This window comes from Sminthopsis crassicaudata, chromosome 3, assembly GCF_048593235.1.
Source record: "Sminthopsis crassicaudata isolate SCR6 chromosome 3, ASM4859323v1, whole genome shotgun sequence".
NCBI classification, from domain to species: domain Eukaryota; kingdom Metazoa; phylum Chordata; class Mammalia; order Dasyuromorphia; family Dasyuridae; genus Sminthopsis; species Sminthopsis crassicaudata.
In genome coordinates, this window is record NC_133619.1 from 51469217 (window position 1) to 51485338 (window position 16122).

The 16122-nt window shown below is 39.8% G+C and overlaps 1 protein-coding gene across 1 annotated transcript in view; it reads right to left on the reverse strand.

Moving 5' to 3' along the window:
• Positions 1-16122, reverse strand: part of FBXO36 (F-box protein 36) — an 83487-nt gene that overhangs the window by 5290 nt on the left and 62075 nt on the right. Inside the window, exon 3 of the mRNA XM_074298484.1 lies at positions 11615-11787. Coding sequence (XP_074154585.1) covers positions 11615-11787 — 173 coding nt within the window. The remainder of the gene's footprint in view (positions 1-11614; positions 11788-16122) is intronic.

Consider the following 16122-nt stretch of genomic DNA (forward strand, 5'->3'; position numbering starts at 1 on the left):
AAAGGAAAAAAAAATGAGAAACAAAATGTAAGCAAACTATAACATCAACAAAAAAAGTGAAAATGCTATATTATGATCCACATGCAGTCCCCACACCTTTTTCTGGGTACAGAGGGCTCTCGCCATCACGCGTCTATTGGAAATGGCCTGAATCACCTTATTGCTGAAAAGAGCCATATTCATCAGAATTGATCATCATACATATAATCTTCTTGTTGCCATGTACAGTGTTCTCTTGGTCCTGCTCATTTCACTCAGCATCAGTTCATGTAAACCTCTCCAGTCTGCTCTGAAATCATCCTGCTGATCATTTCTTACAGAACAATAATATTCCATAATATTCATATAGCACAATTTATTCAGCCATTCTCCAACTGATGGACATCCACTCAGCTTCCAGTTTTTTGCCACTACAAAAAGGGCTGCTACAGACATTTTTGCACATGAGTCCCCTTCCCTCCTTTAAGATCTCTTTAGGATATAAGCCTTGTAGAAATACTGCTGGATCAAAGGGTATGCACAGTTTGATAGCCCTTTGGGCATAGTTCCATATTGCTCTCCAGAATAGTTGGATCAGTTCACAATTCCACCAACAATGTATTAGTGTCCCAGTTTTCTCACACCCCCTCCAGCATTCATCATTATCTTTTACTATCATCTTAGCCAATCTAAAAGATATGTAGTAAATTGTCTTAATTTGCATTTTAGGTCTTGAGTACCTTAAAGAGAGATTAAATTTTCCCTATTTGGCCCAAAGGGAAAACCTAGGAACAATAAGTAAACAGGGAGAAAGACTCAAAAGAAAGAAATCAATTCCCAACAAGTTAGTTCTATCCCAAAGTGAAATATGATGCCTCTGGTACTGTGTTCCCCTCTTACTGGCAATGACCTGAGGCTGTAGGATGACTTTTTGGGGTACACTGCAGAGTTGTTGACTAGGGTTGGATATGATGCCCTCTAAGGTCCCTTCTACCTCCTAAGTAGATAGTGTAGGATAATGAACAGATCACTGTTCTTGAAATCAGAGAAGTTGAGGTCAAATCCCACCTTTAGCTAACCTATCTGGACTTCACTTTGCTCATCTGTAAGACTACAGGAGCCTTCCTCAGTGGTCCCTTCCATTTGTAAATCTGTGATCCTATCAAACACCTTCTGTGATTCCATAATGTGCAAAGTACATTGTACCAGGCATTGATTTGAATATGATTGTCTCAGAAACTCCATGCTACATGGAGCACTGCTGTCCACTGCTTTGGGAAGGGATGAATATCTCATAGAATCCTAGGACTACAGTTTTGGAGCTGGAAGGGACCTACCTCATTTTATAGATAGGAAATCATTTTATAGGTAAGGAAACTGTGTCCCAAAGAAGTCAAGTATGTTCCCAAAGTCACACAGCTTTCTCAGATCTTGAAGTGTGGGAGCTTTCATTGAAAATCTCCATGTGGTTATAGCCATATCATTGATAAGTTTCATAGTAAATTCCATTCTTGTTCCGTATTACTATTTTGCTGAATTTGGGGAAATTTACTCTCAGCTATTATGCATTCTCTGGTATCCCATTCTTTCTCCCTCCTGAAGTATCTAGATTTTCCTTGGGCAATGGCTGTAAATACAAACTGATGTTCTAAGAAGTCAAGTCATTTCAAACCAATCCCTGAAAAGCATTGCCTGTTTAGCTTCCCCTAACTTTTTTAGCTCCTCTAAGTTTGATTCATCTCTCAGACTGATTGATACAAAGGAAGGATGAGGTAAAGTCAAATTAGGATGTTTCTACAAACTCTCTATCCTTTCCGTGGAGCAGAATGAAAACTTGAATTATTTTAATCTAGAACACTATCTCTTTCAGTCCCTGATATGGTAAAGGAAGATCCAGTTTGTATCAATGGACTAAAAAAGTCTAAAGCTTCTTGAAATGCTATTAACCTTTGCTTTTAGGCAGTATAAGAATGATCAACATGGTAATGGTTGTGATAATCACTGGTAAACTGTCTCATGGGTCAAGCCACTAAAGCAAACTCCTTTAAATGATTACAGTTCTCTTCAAGAGGCTCTTCATTGGTCCGGAGCTTGATGTGATCAAAACAATATCATAAGAGTATCTGAAGGACCCTAGTAGCCACAGGAAATCCTTCATCTTGGACTCTATGCTGAATCTTCCCCACCACTTTTTGTGAGCACGTCTCCCTGTTTTATGCCTCATTTGATGTCTATGATCCCAGGGCTGTTAAATAGAGTCGTTTCTATTGTCTTGACTTCCAAGGAATCTTGAATAATTTTGATGCATGGATGGGAGACACCTTATGGAAAAGATAGATTTAAAGCAGCATTTTGGTCTGCCAAAATAAATAATATTTTCATGATCAACAAGAAGTACAGTAGAGATTTAAATTCTGTTTCAATCACAACCACCACCACCACAATAACAACAATCAGTGGTAAACTGTTGAAGTTGTTGCCTGCTATTAAATATCACTTATAAAAGCCTCATTGAGGATACTCTCAATCCACCTGTATGGTTGACTCTCATTAAACTCGTGTCCATGGAAGAGTAGATATATGGTGCTTGGCAATTCCTAATGATCTTGGTCACTTTTTTTTTCAACACTTAAGATCCGAGTTTGTCTCTACACCTCTACACTATCTTCCCCATTTACTGATCTTTCAGTGCCCTCACAACTGTGTGGATGGCTCCTCCTCTGTCTAGACTGTTCAATTCAGCTGCTTTTTCTAATTTTTGTTCTGTTTAGTGCTATTTCTACTTTTCCTTTTAGCACATCGGAAACTGGTTAGGATCCAAGTATTGTGGTGCCTCCACTGGCTGTGATGGAGAAGACAGTTTGTTTTAATAAATTTTGCAAATCTCTTCCATTTCCTTTTTCTTCTTCCACTTAATCCTTAAACACCAGTAGGACTTTTGATTAAGTATATATTTTGCCAAGCTTGTTTTAAATTGATTTTACCTTCTGGTGGTTCTACTTTACAGGTGACAATTCTGAGGTAGTAGTAAGTGTCCACCATCCTTCTTCATGAGATTTTACAGACAAGCTACTACATATCTGGTGTTGCCTTTGGCCGTCTCCTCTTTGTCTGGCAGCTGTCAGAAAAAAAATTTACTAAGACACTTCTGGGTTCTTTTGGTCTCCTTGTTATGGACATTAATTTAGATTGCTTGGACTTCTGTATAAAATTATTATAATTAATATCAAATGCCATTTCTGTTATTCATTTCCGGTTTTTCAAGGTCAATTATGTGTTCTGGATAGAATGATTTCAACTGCACATTGCATTTTTATGCTTATTATTCTTTCTTGCTTGCTTTCTAATTTTAATCATAGTTCTGGCTAGTAATGGTTTGACTGTACACAGATAAGCCAATTATTAGAAATTCACAACTTAAAAGGGGGGAGAAGAAATTAACATTTCCTAATGAAGCTCCATAGTTCAAGTCTCACAATCTCCTAACTAGATAATATCTCATTGTGACTGTTAAAATATATCATATATTAGTTATTTAAGAATATTATTTGATATTCACTATGTCCAGTGACTACCAATTATTTTTCTAAAGATATGAATTTTCTGCTAATCTACACTTCCCTTTCCCATCTATTTTTCTCTATCCTCACCTTTCTCTGTTTTATCAATGAGATCAGCAAGTATCTTAGCGTATATTCATTTAATTTAGAGGGTCTTGAGTTCTTCATATAATTTTTCTTCCTTTTCATCCTTAGCAATTGACGTTGGTACAAAAAAACTGTGATTATAGTCAAGACTAGTCTTTTTTATCAATACTCCTCATCTTAGTATTGCACTACATAATGATCAAATATCACGCAAAATCATGCTTCTTGCTGCCTTTGAGAGTGTGATAGAATGTAACAAATTCCTTTTTTTTTCTTTTTTGCCTCTCTACTATTCAGTAAGCCAGCCTTCCAGCCTTCCATTTAGTTGCAACTTCTTTCTTCTGGTTTCACTTAAAGCAAGAATGTCAAGATTAATATGATTCAGCTTCCCTGGCAATACATCCACTTGTTACTCATTGGACAAGAATTTCAAGTGTAGAAATGGCCAAATGAAAGTTTATAGATGGTCTAAAAATGGCATGATTCTTGGCACCTGTCTCCCCCTTTCCTGCCATCTTACCACTTATACCACTGCAAAGGGAGAGAACTCTAACATAGGACTCATGGGCATTTTGTACTTTTTTTCCGGTTTCCTAAATACTAAGGCCAATGAAACCATGTCAAGTGCTCAGCTGTTGGCAATGGGCCTCTCCGCATTTAGCTGGCTGGCCCTCAGGAATCAGTCTTGGTCTGTTTCTTAGGCCACATTCAAGGCCTTATCAGCCCGGATGAACCTGCCAGAATCTAAAATCCTCTGGCACTTGCCTTGGAGAATTCAGGGTATCTCTATGCTGCGAAAATGTATCGCAGAAAAACTTGGTGGAGCCTTTGGTTAATAGGAAATTGACTTCTTTCTCTTCTCCGTGTTGTCTTCTTTCTTTTCATAAGGGGGCATAATGTTCCTATGTCTCCTTTCACAAACTTAATCCTTCATGTCCATCGTCAAAGTAAATTTCTGACTGCAGAGGTCTGGCCGCGTCATTTGCCTGCCTTCAGTAGTTTCCCACTACTGCTAGCATAGAAGGCCATCTATCTGACTTGTCTGACTTCCAAACCAGGCGGACCACCCGCTTCCGCCCGGCAAATGTTCCTGGACGCCTGTTATGTAGAAAAACATACTGAATTTCTAAATAAATCCGTGCACCCCCTGGGCAGGGACTGCATATTCTTCTTTGCCTTCCGTTCGGTACCTAGCGCAGGGCTTTGAACGGATCGCTGCCGTTGCTGGGTCACTTTTCATCTGCCTGACTCTTGGCCGCTGCACTGGGTTCTCTTGCAGACACAGGGGAGGGGGCTGACATTTTCTTCCCCAGCTCATTTTGCAGAGGAGGACCTCGAGACTAATAGGGTTAGGAGACTTCCTTGGGGTCACCAGATTGGATAAATCTTCCCCCATGTCGCGAGCACTGACTAGAAATCTGCTGAATGAATGTACAGGAAAGACAAGTGAGCACCTTATTTCACAATCGGCAGCTTCTACAGCCAAGTTATAACATGCCCTCGGCCCAAGCCGCGCAGAGAAAGCCTCCCGAAGTTAATGTTTGTCTAAGGCGCTCCAGTGAACCTCGGACGGCACTGCGAGTCCTAGCCCAGAAGGAGATGTTGCTAAGCATGATAAGCGCAAGGCTCTCTGGGCTATCTGTGGATCGATGGCAGTGAAAACTGCCTAAGCCATTACTTCCAATAATGAGCCGTTTGCCCCGGCTCGAGGATGGCGACATTTCCCAGGTAGTCCGAAATGGACATCAGTTTATTTTTCCTCACCCCCACATCAGGGGGACCCATCAGCACATCCCGGCCTGAACACCCGGAGACAGTCCGGGAAACAGGGGAGAGGATGCAGGTGGGGCCGAAACTCCTCCCCCGCGCGGCATCCCTTCCGGCCCGGGGATGACGGACCCGGCGGCTACAATGTAACCCCTCTCCGAGGCTGCTGCGGGACCGAGCCCACGGCGTGGCTGGCGGTGGCCTTGGCGCCCCCTGGCGGCACCTTGCTCATTGCACACTTGGAACCACAGATTTCACGACCAAAGAACGTAAAGAAAAAGCTTTCTTACTACAGGGACCCCGGAGTGGGCCCTTCTGGGTGAGTCCAAATGAAAAAGGGACTCTCTGGTCTTGGCTTAGGGCCTTAGCCGCAGCCGCTGTCAGGGTCAGCCATCTGAAAAATGAGTGCAAGACACCAGGGCATCTGCAAGGGTCCTGTCGGATCTGATCTGCCAAATGGCTCGGAAAACAAACGCCCCGGACTAAAAACTTCAATAAAAATGAAAAATAAAACGATCGACATCTCACCTGAATGCATTTTCTTTTCCGGGAATGTAAATAAAATCCATCCTACTACTTTTCCTTCTAGAGTAAGAAGTTTCTGAGAGCATTGGTTTTTTTTCTTTTTGTTTTGTTTCTTTTCCCAGATTTTTACCTTGCAAATACAATTCTTCCTTTGCAACAACAACAACAAAATGTGGTTCTGCACATATATATTGTACCTAGGATATACTATAAGATATTTAATATGTATGGGAATCCCTGCCATCTAGGGGAGGGGGTGGAGGGAAGGAGGGGAAAAACTCGGAACAGAAGGGAGTACAAGGGATAATGGTGTAAAAAATTACCTATGCATATGTACTGTCAAAAAAAATTATAATTATAAAAATTAATAAAAAATATTCACTATTAAAAAAAAGATTAAAAGGGAAAAAAAGTAAGAAGTTTCAAAGTTTTTCTTTTTCTTTTTTTTTTAATTTCATTTTGATTTTTAAAAAAAGATTCAAGACAAGCTCCCTGGTGTAATGAAAAAAGCACTGACTTTGCAGTTCCAAGACTTGGTTTCAAATACAAGTTATGTTTCTTATTCTACCATCATCACTTCTCTAGGACTCAGTTTCTTCTTCTGAGGAATAATATCTAGTATCCTTTCAAACTCTGAATCAGGTAATGATTTCATGATTGTTTAGTCATGTCCGACTCCTTGCCTGAGGGTTTTCCTGGCAAAGATACTGTGGGAGATCTCCAGCTCATTTTACAGATAAGGAAACTGAGGCAAGTAAAAGTTAAGGGACTCACTCAGAATTACATAGCTAGTAAGTGTCTGAGATGAAATTTTGTGAGAAATGCTGAAAAGTTGGGTTTTCCCCATGATGTAAGCTTTGAGGTAATGTAAGATAGTGGGTCCCACTGATAAAGAGTTTTTTAGACCATGAGGGTCTAGAGAAGGTTAAGACTCTACAGAACAATTAAGTGATCAATTGAAGCCTTGAGCAAAAAAAGAATTGGGGGGCTAGGAAGGTACAGATGGATTCTGCCAATCAAAAAGAGTGTTTTTGAGAAAACTATAAATTTAAGTAACAGCTAATTCAGCTTAAACTAGTTGGATCAATGACCTGACTTGAACAAATCACTACTGTACCTGCTTAATAGGCTATTGAATATTAACTCACACACCCTGTAGGAGTTTTCCACCATTTCTGAACATGGGATATGTGACAAAGGAGAGAGAACATGTTTATACATATTTAGGGGAAACATATAGTGGGCGTATCAGAAAAGTTGTAACCCAGAATAAATGGACCAATCTAGTCTTTGAAACAAAGCCCTGCACTGAGCTAACAAATATAAAGCTTTTCCTTGCTTCTGTGCTCTGGGGTCCCTCTTCCTGAAAAGGAGCTATCCGCCAAAGTGTTAAGAGGATTCCTTCAAGATTCTTCTTTAATACATTTTCCATGATATCTGATTTTCAGTGTCAAGAGTGTGTTTCTAACAATTTGAACTCAATACATAGGTCTGGAGAACTGGACATGGCCCCAAATGCAATGAGGAAACTTTGTCCTTTTTAAGCTGAGTTCTTTTCCAGGTTTCAGTTTATCTGAGGGAACACCTTTTCAGTGATTTAAGGCTAGGCTAAAAATGAAGGAAAAGATGTCCTAGTTTGCCTATTCAAAAAGGAAAAAAATTTTCTGAGAGGGGAAAACCTTCAGGAATTCTGGTCAGAACCTAAACAATTGCCATTTACTCTTGGAAAAACAAACAAGTGGTTGAATTCTGAAGAATCTTTTCCCCTATCTAAAACTTGAGTGGTCAGCTCTTGTTCATTTCTCAGGTCTAATTTTGTCTCAGTCCCACTAAAATTTGGGCCCTCAGGCATTTTCAGTAATGACACAAAATAAAATGGAAATATCAAATGCTTTTGTTTCTCTCCTAAAAAATATTCCTTTAGGGGGAAAAAATACAAGTTAACCATGTATCTAAACAAGAAAGAATTCCAACTAATATGGAACCAAAATCTTGATTTTTTTTTTTTTTTTTTTTTTTTTTTAAAGAAAGCTTAGCTCAAGGTTAGGAATCAGAAGACCTAGGGCTTTATTTCAGGGAATGCCTGATTTAAGGAATGCCTGCTTTCTGCTCTGTATTATTTGTATCTGGAAAAGGACATCTGCTTTTTTCCCCTGAAGAACAAAAGAATAGTTACTATGCTGCCCTTTCGAAGAGCACATGGGGTTCTTTCTGAGCTTGGTATTTTTCAATGGACACTGTCTCTACACACGCTGTGCTAATGGCACAGTTTTGATAATAATTCTGTGTTATGGTACTTTTTGTTTTTTAGAAAGAAACTGGTACATATCGTTACAGATTTGACATAATGTCCTGCTCTCTTCTCCACATGATTCCAGAATTGGTGGCTGTATCAGTAAGCTTGAACATTTTTATCAGTGACTTGTCTAAAAACCAGAGAAGGTTTGATCACCAAATCAGCAGATGATCCAAAGCTGGGAGGGATGGCTAATGCACTGGATGGCAGAATCAGGTTCCAATGATGTTACTGGGCTACCACAGGGGATTCAAGCTAGGTCAATTGAGTTTAAGAGGAATGAAAATAATTAAACTCCCCCATTAAAGGATGGGGGAAAACACATGGCTAAAAAGATCTGGGGTTTTAGAGGATTGCAAACTTAATTAAAGGAGAAGAGAACAAACATTTATTATGTACCTACTATGTACAGGTTCTATACTAAATGAATTACAAATATTGCCATATGTAATTCTCACAAAGTGAGTTCTATAATTAATACCCTTTTTATCATTGAGGAAGCTGAAGCAGACAAAGGTTAATTGGCTTGTCCAATCTGAGGCTGCACATAAACTCAAGTTTTCCTGACTAGCTAGACCGAATATTCCAGCCATTGCACTATGCAGCCAGCTGCTTCTAGTACTTGTAAAGTTGGTTTTCTAACCCAAATGTAAGACTTTACACTTATCCTCACAAAATTTCATTTTATTAGATTTGGCCCAATGAGCTTTTTTTGGATTCTGCCATTCAACTGCTAACGATTCCTCCTAATATTTTGTCATCTGCAAATTTTATAAGTGCATTATCTGAACCTTTATTTAAGTGACAGATAATAATGTTAAGCAGCACAAAGCCAGGGAATCTATGGGGCTCTTCCCTGCAGGCAGATTCCCTTCCATGTTGATATCTAACCAGTCATGGTTTATTAGTCTTTATATGTGACCATTCAATGAGTCCTGAAGCTCAAAGGGAATCTCTAGAGATATAAAATAAATATAATAATAATAATAATAATAATAAAAATAAAATATAAAATAAGGCAAGATATAACATATATATATATATATATTTAAAATAAGGCTTCGCTAGAGATATAAAATAAAGCTTTTGAAATCTGTGAGATGTGCTCCAACCTAGTTCACCCTTTTTCTTCATCTGACCACTAAAATCCAGGTAACTTACACCTGATCCACCAATCTAGTAACCCTGCCAAAAAAGGAAATGGGTTAGTCTGGTAGACTCTGATGAAGTCATGCTGGCTCTCTGTGGCTCATTAGCCTGATACACTCTATGACTTTGTCAAGAATGAAGGCAAGTTCATTGGAATATAGTTTATAAGTTCCTCTCTGATGGAGCCCCAGGTCCCTCTTGGGGTCAGCAGAGAGAGCCTGAAGTACTGATAAAATGACTCTCTGAGGCCAGGCCAGAAGGACACTGATGGAGATCACTTTAACCTCTGTGGAGGTCATAGGTAGCTCCACCTTCCTCTGTACAGTCAGAATCAGAGTGATGTTAAATTTCCCCCTAAGTCTGTCCATGGCCCAGGCCACCTTGGCTGAATCCCTTTTGGGCTTAAAAATGACCATGGCACTCTGCCCCATGGGGTCTTTCTCCTTATAGCTAACTAACTCTTTTAGGATGCTAAAACCCTTTTAGAATTTAACCTGCCAGATAAGAGCATGCTCCAGTTCCCTTTCTACTGGTTAATTGTGAGTTCCACTAGGGAATTTGTCTTTTCCATTATTATTTGTTAAATCCCTTTCCTCTGCTAATTATATGCTCTCCCAACTCTATTTCCTATTTCTCATTCCTAGTGTCTATTGTATCTCTTCATTTTGTCTATAACCTCTTCCCCTGAATAAGCCTACCTTTTGCTATTGTGAATTCTTCGCTATGGCCAAACCCCAACATTTGGTGCCAATGTGTTTGTCATTTGGCCCCGAAATTGCTCTCCAAAATCACATCAAAGCCATGCCATTTGCAGCCCCACTCCTGGTCTTCAGACATCGCTGACAGTGAGATAGCAGCTTCATTCTTTTCTTTTTAGTCTATTCTATCCAGTGGCCTGCTATATCATCCAAACAGACCCACTGACTTGGATTCACCAGAGGTGACCTGATCTAGCTTCCTCCTTATCTCTGAGTATCCTCATTTTAAGATAAAGTAATAATTTTTAAAATATGCTTTAAAAAAATATCTGGGGGCAGCTAGTTGGCGCACTGAATAGAGCATCAGCCCTTAAGTAAGGAGGATCCGAGTTCAAATATGACCTCAAACACGTAACACTTCCTAGCTGTGTGACCCTGGGCAAGTCACTTAACCTCAATTGCCACAGCAAAAAAAAATTAATAATAATAATAATAAATGGATTAAACTCATAATTACTCATTAAACTCATAAAATGCTAAGACAACAAAAAATCAAAAGGGTGTATTTTAATAGATACACATCTGCTTTCAGCTCAAAAGGGCCCCAGCTCTGAGTCACTTTGGGCAAAGAAAAAAGTTGGCTCTTTCTGCTAGTAATGTCCAGTGATTTCCATTCTTACTACAAGATGAACATACCTAAGCAGTCTCAGCACTGTGCTTTCATTCTATAAGGAAAATGGTGAAGTATTCGAAGCAAATTGGGGGCATGGAACAGTGGGACTTGAAGATAAATCCCTGAAACTCAAATTAAAGAGTTGATAGCTAAGTGGCACAGTGGACAGTGTGCTGAACTTGAAAGTTAGAAAGACCTGAATTCAAATCCAGCCTTCAGACACTAGCTGTGTGACCCTGGTCATTCAACCCTGTTTGCCTCAGTTTCCTTATTTGTAAAATGAACCTCACAAAGAAATGACAAAACACTCCAGTATCTTTCTCAAGAAACGAGGTCATGGAGAGTTGGATACAACAGAAAATGACTGAACAACACATAGTAGCAGATAGCCTTGGAAAAAGTGACTTAATTAGTATCATTCTAATGTGATGGAAGGGAGGTAGCTTCCCTCCCTATAAAGATGAGCAATGAACACCAGCTTTTGGAGGGAAAGAATCAGGGTCAATCTGTGATAAGGTTGTTTGTTTGCAGAAGGATCTGGGACTTATAATCCCCAACTCTTAAAACACTAAGTACAGTACTTTTGTGAGAAGGATACAATGTTTGTTTGGTTTATTCATAGGGTGAAGACCATAAGCAAGGGGAGATCTGGCCATGGTCTTGGTTTTACCTCGCAGACAAAAACAAACACTGTGGACCAAAGTCTAAATTCTAGACCCCTGAAGAAAACGTTTTCTTAAAAGCCCCTTTGTCGTATGGGCACACACCTGGGAGAGGCCCCACCAGTGCGGCCGCCAAGTATTTCATGTGTTTGACTTCATTCTCATTTTTAATAAAGGGGATTCCAAGTGGGCATAAAATAAGGTGGTATTGTTATTACCTTTTGAAATCTGTGGGATGTTTGGGAGAGCCTGGCAATATCTTCAAGATCCAGGTAAGAAATGATACGCAGAAGCAGAGTGTCGGAGAGCCGCTCGAGAAAATCATATTTGCCTTTGCACAGATTGATGACGTATTGCAGGACTTTGGAACCGAATACTAAGGCAATTTGAACTGTAATTCAAACAACAGCAGGATTATTAGGTAGTGCCCTTTACACATAAAGTCTGGCTGCTGCCCCTGGCACTTAACTTGGGCAAGACACTAGTCCCAGGATGTTTCTCGAGTCCCCTTAGCCCTTTCCCACAGCTGCCTGGCTGGCAGAAGGGGTCTATCACTGAACGGGCTCAGCGGGATCCAGAGCTAGGGGAAATCTCCCCCCCCCCACTCCAAAAACCTGTTCCCTGCTAGGTGGCACAAGGTCTGGGCATGGGAAAATTTAAGTTCAAATTCAGCCTCAGACACATCTTAACTGTGGGATCAAGGAAGAAACTGCCTCAGTTTCCTCATTTGCAAAAGAAAGATAATAATATCTATTTAGTAGATGCTGTGAGGGTCAAATGAGAGCTTTGTAAAGCATTTTGTAAAGTGCCTGGAACCTAATAGACACTTATTTAATAAATGTTTATTTCCCTTGCTTCCCTAGATGAACACATTATATGATCATATATAAATAGTTTAGTGCCTGTAATCAAATAAAACTTCCAAAGATTAGTCTGCTATGTATTAAGGATATGCAGGGGGGGGAGGGAGGTTTTAGTTAAATATCTGGAATCTGTGATTTGATGGGAAGAGATCCAAACTATAGCAGACCAGACTCAGCCAGACCTTTGCATATGGCGGTGGGGACGTCATTGCTCATGGCACAGTAGCCAGCCCTCTTTGAATCTTTCCAAACTCTGCTCAGTTAGACCTTAAAATACTGATCTTTTCTGAGGTAAAACCTGAAGCCTTATGAGCATCTGGTGGGACTTGCCCTCCTCCACTAGTCTAACCTTTGAGGGGCCTGGTCCAACACCTCTCCATGCTCATACCATGCCTCTGTTCATTTTCTTCTTCGGTTCTATTCTGGCTTATTTGCACAGTGTCTCCATTAGATTGGGAGCTCCCTTCCTCAGAGCAAGGATGGACTGTCTTTTGCCCTTTTTATTTCCATGCTTACAGAAAATGCCTGGCATATCGTAGGTGCTTAATTATGCTTGTTGACTGACTGAGCATCCAGGGCTTATTCTGTGCTGGGACCATTGAGTGAGTGGATTGTTAAATTTTCATTGAGTGTTTATACCTCCAAAATCAGTAAATGCAATACATCAGGACTTGATTTCATTGTTTTATGGATCATTAGACTTAAGAAAGTGATAGAAAAATGTTAATAATTCAGATTAATATAAAAGTGTATCCTCCATATATTCCTCCCCACCCAGAGAGCCTGTTGTTAAACATTTAATAGCACACTCCTGCCTCCCCTTCAAGGATAAGGCAAGAAAGCAGGACTTTCACGGAGGATTTGTTACTAGACAAATGGTAACCAACTATAAATCATAAACAGTTCTAAATTCCTGTGGTTAACATTATTTTTATGCAGCTGGACCAAGATTTTAATTGGGTCTCCATCTATAAACATAGGTTCATAGCTCTAGAGATGCAGTTATTTAGCCCAATGCCATTCTCTATTAGATAAGGAAACAGGTCTGGGAGATAAAAGCTCAGCTCAGCCAGACATGATCCAGGTCTGTCGACTCCATAACCAGGTTTTTGTTTTTTCCTCATTGCAGCCAGACAGTTTCCACAATGTTCTATTCAATAGTTGTCTCCTCTCACATGCACACTGACACACTCCCTAGGAATCAGCCAGACCCAAGGCCCCCCAAGCCAGATTCCCCAGACTGCTGCTGCATCCTCTGCTCCCAGGCCTAGGCCCTGAGATGGAGATTTCCCGTGCTTTCTCCCCCTGGGTAGGTCTGAGGTAAGAGCTTCCTCCCAGGGTTCCCCAGCCCCGGCTGGCAGGCAGGTGCCCTTTGCTCTGTGGTTTGCTTCTTCACTGCTTCCAGGGAAGGCTGTTTTTCCCGTGGCATGGACTGGCTCATTCCCAAGGCCATTGGCCTGTTCTTCGGAAGTCTGGGAAGAATTAGTAAAGGAGGCGCCTCCATCCCAGCCCCTGCAGTAGCCCCTCCCATCCCTATGGTCTCCAAGGGGATGGCTCAGCCCAGTCCAATCTAAGTTCCTCAGAGTCAGGGACTGTTGTCTTCCTATTCCTAGGTCAAAACTTAATAAATATTTGTTGGATAGAATTAAATCAATGAACAGATATGTAGGTTTCTGCATCTCTTGCTGGGGGTTGGGACATGCTGTCTCTCCTGCTTCATCTTCAATGACCCCGGGGGTGACAAAAACAGTTATGTTTCTGCCATTCTTCTTACCAACAGATGTCTTATCATGGAAAGAACACCGTACTTGGACTAGATGACCAACCCCATGAGGTTGTTTTGATAGCAAAATACACACACACACACACACACACACACACACACACATTATTGCAGCCAGGGAGGAGTGTGCTATTAAGTGTTTAACAACAGGCTCTCTGGATGGGGATACAATTTTATATTAATCTAAATTAACATTTATATATAATATGTCATTTAAAACACCTCTACACTCTTAATACACTACATAAATGTCAACCACAACAGTAATAGTTATTAGTACTAATAGAAAGACCTGTCCACAGCCACTTATTTAAACTACTGACTTCTCACCTTCTGGTTGTTTGTTTTTTTCCTTTTTCCAATTCATTATCTGACCTACTGCAGAGAGATTTCTTGTATAGAATCAAGATTCTTGTACCATTATTGTAGAAGCATGGCCTTACTGCAGAGGTCTATGAGTAGCATAGTTATTTGCTATCTCAGAGGATTAGGGGAAAGTTATTTTCCATGGAAAAACTTCAGTAGAACAATGAGAATGTTTGCTTAATTTGCTATATTCAATTATCTGTTATATTTTACTTTCTTCTCAGAATACTCCATCTTGGACAGAAATAACTATACCCAGAGAAGGAACACTGGGAAGCGAATGTAAATTGTTAGCACTACTGTCTATCTACCCAGGTTACTTATACCTTCGGAAGCTAATAATTAATGTACAACAAGAAAATGGTATTTACACACATATATTGTATCTAGGTTATATTGTAACACATGTAAAATGTATGGGATTGCCTGTCATCAGGGGGAGGGAGTGGAGGGAGGGAGGGGATAATTTGGAAAAATGAATAAAAAAAAAATACTCCATCTTACCCCTCTTCATTTGGCTGCTGAATATGACTTTATATTGTCTACCTACATTAGTCTCTCAAATTTGAATACCTTCATTAATCTCCTTACTCATTCTTAATTGATTTCATGTCTTCTCAAAATATTATTAAAATATTTCAGCTTTGCTCTTAGCTCAGTGAAGTATTTTTGGTTTTGTTTTTACAGCACTAGGATACTGTGTCTTTCTTTGGAGTTATCTTCTCTTTCACTTGCAAGAAATAAAGGGCTTAATTAAGCACATTCTGGCCCAATTCTTTGATATTTCCTTAAACACTATGATCAGGTCATGCTTTACTCAGATAAACTATCTGTGGCTCCACATAGTTTTATCTTAACTTTTGAATAGTTCATTTTAGGATAATGCTTCATAGATGCTGTGATTCATAGAATCATAGAATTTGATGACTGGAAGGGACTAAAGAGCTAATCTGTCTAAAATTAGTGAAATTTTTTTCTTTGTTGTTATAACCTCATTTGGGATTTTCTTTCCCTCCTTCCTCTCTCTCTCTGTCTGTCTCTATCTCAGTCTCTCTGTCTGTTTCTGTCTCTCTCTCTCTCTGTCTCTCTCTCTCTCTCTGTCTTTCTCTCTCTCTCTCTCAGAGTTAAGTAATTTATCTTCTAATAAGTTCTAAGTAGTTGAGCCTGGGATTTCAGCTCAAATCCTACTGACTCCAGGACCAGTGTTTTATCCACTGTACCACCAAGCTGCTCCCATTTGGAGCTTTCTTAGCAAAGATAATGGAGGTTTGCTACTTCCTTCTCCAGCTCATTTTGCAGATGAGGGAATCAAGGCAAGAGGATAAAATAATTTACCAGCTAGTAAGTATCTAAGATCTACATTTGAATTCAAGGAATCTTCTTGACTGTACGCCCAGCACTGTACCCACTGGATCACCTAGCTACCCTATGGAACTTTTTTTATACATATATACACACACATACATAGTCTTAGAGTTTAGGAATTCTATACTCTCATATTATTCACTGCTAATTTCATATTGATGATTTGAATCAAAGGAAACATAATATGCAAGAAGAATGTATTATGCAAATAATTCTTTTATTGCAACTGGATACCACTTAGTACAGAATGGCAAGCTGACCTATACCTGGAAAGTACCTTTTCTATGTGGCTTGGGTCTTGATCCAAGAATATTTGGCATCCATTAAGATATTTCATTTTTGTTTTAGT